Raw genomic sequence first — 4483 nt, 5'->3', positions numbered from 1 at the left:
AATCACTAGAGGTGGGCAGACCGATTCAAATGTCGGCACTGTCGACACCATCGCGATATCGGTGTTGGATCGATACTATTCTGATGCGATCGATATTTTTTTGTTTTTGTTATGTTTGTTTATTTTTGTATTGTTGTAATGCAGCAGTGAGCAAACTTTTTTTTTTTTTTTTACTGTCGGGTGCCATTTTTCAAAACCATTACAATAGATTTTTTAACTTTGAGAGCTTACCTCAAGTTTGGTCGGGGACCCAGAAGGGTCTCAAATCATAAAAATGTTAAAAAAAAGGTCATATATTATTTTTTATTTTTTTATTTTCATCAAAAACATCTAAATCAACTTCAGGTCTACTTGTCGATATAAAGTTTTTTTGTTTTTTTTATGTTTTATGCTTTTTTTGTAAAAAAATTTACTTTTATGGTAAAGACACACACTATGCAACACAAAACACTAATCATTAGAGGTGGGCGGGCCGATGCAAATGTCAGTACTGTCGATACCATCGCGATATCGATGTTGGTCCATACTGTTCTTGTGCGATCGATATTATTTAGTGTTCGTTATTCTGTTTATCTTTGTATTGTTGTAATGCAGCGGTGTCCAAACTTTTTTTTTTTTTTACTGAGGCCATTTTCAAAATTTTTAATTTTCAAAACCAGTACAATAGATGTTTTTTTTTTACCTTGAGAGCTTTCCCCATAAACATGTTGAAAAAAGGTCATATATTATTTAGTTATTTTTAATGTTTTTATCAAATACCTAATTCTCTCAAAATCGATTAAAAAAAAAAAAGTTTTCTTTGACAAAAAGGACACAAAACAAACAAAAAAACTATGGAAAAAAAATCATAAAAACATAATCGATGATTACATTTCTGAAGTTGATCTAGAGATTTAAGCGTTGAAAGTAAAAAAATAAAAATAAAAGTGATTTTTTTTTTTTTAACACTTTATTGATTGGAACCTGGGGTTAAAATATTTAAATTTGCATATTTGTGTTTTTGCCATAAAAAAACAGGGTTTTGACAAAAAGGGCATAAAACATAAAAAAAATATGTATATAGGGTTGAAATAAAAAAATATAATAACATGACTTATTTTCAACATTTTTATGACTAAGACCCGACCGGAACCCCGGGACGAAACTTGAGGGGAGCCCTAAAAGTTGAACATTTTTTTATATATTGTATTGGTTTTGAAAATGAAAAATATCAAAGTGGATGGTTTGCAGTGTGCAGCACTCACTGGAAACATTTTGGACATCCCTTTCTTATGTGGTTGTGTCGGGTATGTATTAAATGATAAAAAAAACACAATCTTTCAATGCTCTTGAAAAATGTCGACTTTAACATATTAGTATCGGTATTTACTCCCACCTCTATCGCTCAAGTCTCATGTCATGTGAGATTTTGCCAAGCAGAATCCACACAGCTGGAAATCTCATTTGGACCATTTGCTGATCTCCGTGTGCACATTTCAATCAATCATGGAAAACTTGTGTTATAGTGATTTTAATATTTTACCCAATGCAATTAATTTAAAAAAAACACTCAATTTGCTGATAATTTTATTTTGTTTGTACAAAACGGTTCAAATGGTACAATGATATTCCAAAAATGCCATTCTAAAAATGAAAAACTAGAAACATGAGGAGAAAAGTGACCAGCCTTTTTTCATGTGAATACATCTATTATGATATCATTATGGCACGGTGTTGCAAGTGGTTAGCACAACCACCTCGCAGTCCGGAAATCCAGGTTCGAGTCCTTGTGTGTTTGGAGTTCTCCCCATGTTTGCATGGGTTTTCCGCAGGTACTCTGGCTTCCTCTTGTATCCCAGTACAAACATGTTAGTTTGATTGGAGACTGTAAATTGTCTCTAATTAACCAGTCCAGATAGGCTCCAGCTTGGAATAATTACTCTAATTAGGACTGTAGAAAATGGATGGATGGACGTCTTGGCAGCATCCGGTTATATTCTTTGTGCCCTTACAACGTCCTGATGGCTTCATCTCTTGGAATCAGGACTGTGGGTTTCCACCTCTGCCCTGGTCTACGGAAGCTTGGCGGTACTTGCACTGGATCCACACCCTGTACATGGTGAGCTGCTTACCCCGGTTCACCTGCAGCCTTCGGTCCACCAGATTCTGCACCTTCTCCAGGCCGGCCTCCGTGAACATGGCATGGAGCTCGTCTGAGAAGGACCAGATGCACACGTAACTACAAGGTTGTTTTTTTTAATATCAAAAACTCCCAACAGTTACCTTGAGTAAAGAAGTACACTCTTGTTCCGTCACCACGGACATAAAAGTTGTCTGACAGACACCTTCCTGAGAAAACATATTCATGGACAGAATCTTTAGAAGAAATAGCTGTCATTCCAGAAGATGCATTTGTGAACCCTGGGAAATAGGACATCTTTCTCTCGGCAAAAAACAAACAAAACATGGCTGACAACTGAGAAAAATGAGCTTTTGCTCCTAAACTAACGCCTTTTCTGTTCAGATTTTTAAAAGAAAGTGACAAACGTGTCAGAATAATTGTATCTATGTTATCACAAAACTTTGTGTTTTAATGAGTTCCCGGCGAGAGGACAAAAGCTGTCTTTGAACCTACCAAGAAGAAGGCTTGTAAAACTCCACTGTGTAGGATGGGAAGCAACATGAAGGTGTTCTGTTTCTTTCATGTATTGTAATCAACAGAAAGATATTGTTTTGACCCAAGAACTACAATTGATTGATTGATTGAAACTTGTATTAGTAGATTGCACAGTATAGTACATATTCCGTACAATTGACCACTAAATGGTAACACCCGAATACGTTTTTCAACTTGTTTAGGTCGGGGTCCACGTAAATCAATTCATGGTAAAGCGCAGAGAAAGCAGGATCTGCCCAAGTTCCAGGACCTCTTCTTTGAACTGTTTTCACAACCTCTTCTTTGAACTCTTTTACGACCTTTTCTTTGAACTGTTTGTAATCAAGGGCGATGGCTGTTTACGACCCCCGTCCCTTAGAAACAGCTGTTGCATGTAATCAGGGAAAGTCCAAATAAAAGAGCGTGTTGGAACACAGTATAAGAGTACAGGCCAGACGTCTCTCCTCAATTGAGCCAAATTTAATTCTGTCTCTGTTTAATTCCTTGCTTCTTGTCTTGTTTAATAGATGTCATCAGTGTTTGAACCTGACAGAATGTGTGAAAAATGCACTATCGAACTGATAAATCCAAAAGAGAAATAGATGAGACAATGTTATCTTCTCACAGATGGTACCTGGTGGTTGTTTGAGCACACTGTAGCTAGTCATGGATAGTCCCACTTCTTAATGCTTCAGTCACACGCAGGATTCTCACAGGAATGAGGCAAAAATACAAGCTTACCTACTGTACTACAGTAGTACAGTGCAGTTTCTGGTTCTACTAGGGATGTGTCGTTTATGTGTCTCCAATCACAGTGCGGAGCCACTACCCTAAGATCATAATAATAGCCTCCATTACGGCAAAGAAACTGTATTTCTTAGTATCTTAGTTATTATTATTACTGGAGAACGAGGCTAAACATGCTACAAACCGAAAACAAGCCAGGAGCAGGCGTGCTAATAGCTAAGCTAACTGCTGAGCTATCTTTAAACACCAAGAAATAAGTGCTTAGTAATGTTTAAGAAGTAACTGTAAATTCTGGACTATAAGCCGCTACTTTTTTCCTACGCTTTGCACCCTGCGGCTAATTTTCAAATTTTTCCATACTAAAGACCTTATTTTTTTTTGTGTTCAATGATTTTCATTAAACTCAAGTAGAGACAATGAATAGGTGTGTTATTGTTTTTGCTATGGCGCCATCTTTTCAGTGTTGCGGGTTGAAAATGTACTTCCTGTTTTAATGCCTTGAACTGAAAGTTAAGCTGTCCATAGTGTTTCTACTGAAAATGATTCTTCATTCATCACTCCAAGCAACGTTTGTAAGTTTTACAATATAACTATAAACAATTCTTACTTACTAAACCGTCCCATGTGTGATATCTGTAGGAGTGTTTTCATGCATATTTATACGTGCTAGCATTTACGAGTGGCTGTGTTAGTATTGTAAACCAGTTTCACAAATTCCTCAGTAAACTTTACCAAAACGTCACAATGGAGTTATTGAGTCTGTCTAACTGATTGGAGAGCGAGCTTCCGCAGCTAGTTAGTCCATGACGTTGACTACTGTTTTGTTTGATGAGCCCTTTTTACTGCCGTGTTACAGATACCATTTGGAAAGAATTAAGGTATGTAAATAAAAATTTACAAAATCTTTCTGTGTAAATAACTCATTTCGGTGCGGCTAATATATGGAAAAATATTTTTTTCATCTAATATTTAGAGGTTTTGGCTTATTTACCGATACACTCTATAGTCCAAAAAATACGAGAATCAGGTATTAACAGAAAATTAATGAGTAGATTAATAATAGGCTAGATCAGGGGTGTCCAAACTATGGCCTGCAGGCCA

At 36.4% G+C, this 4483-nt stretch overlaps 1 protein-coding gene across 1 annotated transcript in view; it reads right to left on the bottom strand.

The window, feature by feature from the left end:
- Nucleotides 1–1549: 1549 nt before the first annotated feature.
- Nucleotides 1550–4483, bottom strand: part of mettl2a (methyltransferase 2A, methylcytidine) — a 21066-nt gene continuing 18132 nt past the window's right edge. The window contains exons 8-9 of the mRNA XM_061981886.1: nucleotides 2263–2328; nucleotides 1550–2192 (exon numbers count right to left, since the gene is read on the bottom strand). Of these exons, the coding sequence (XP_061837870.1) occupies nucleotides 2020–2192; nucleotides 2263–2328 (239 nt within the window). The 3' untranslated portion in view covers nucleotides 1550–2019. The remainder of the gene's footprint in view (nucleotides 2193–2262; nucleotides 2329–4483) is intronic.

Source organism: Nerophis lumbriciformis, linkage group LG24 (assembly GCF_033978685.3).
Source record: "Nerophis lumbriciformis linkage group LG24, RoL_Nlum_v2.1, whole genome shotgun sequence".
Lineage (NCBI taxonomy): Eukaryota > Metazoa > Chordata > Actinopteri > Syngnathiformes > Syngnathidae > Nerophis > Nerophis lumbriciformis.
The sequence above is the reverse complement of the archived record's forward strand: the minus strand, read 5'-3'. Positions and strand labels throughout refer to the sequence as shown.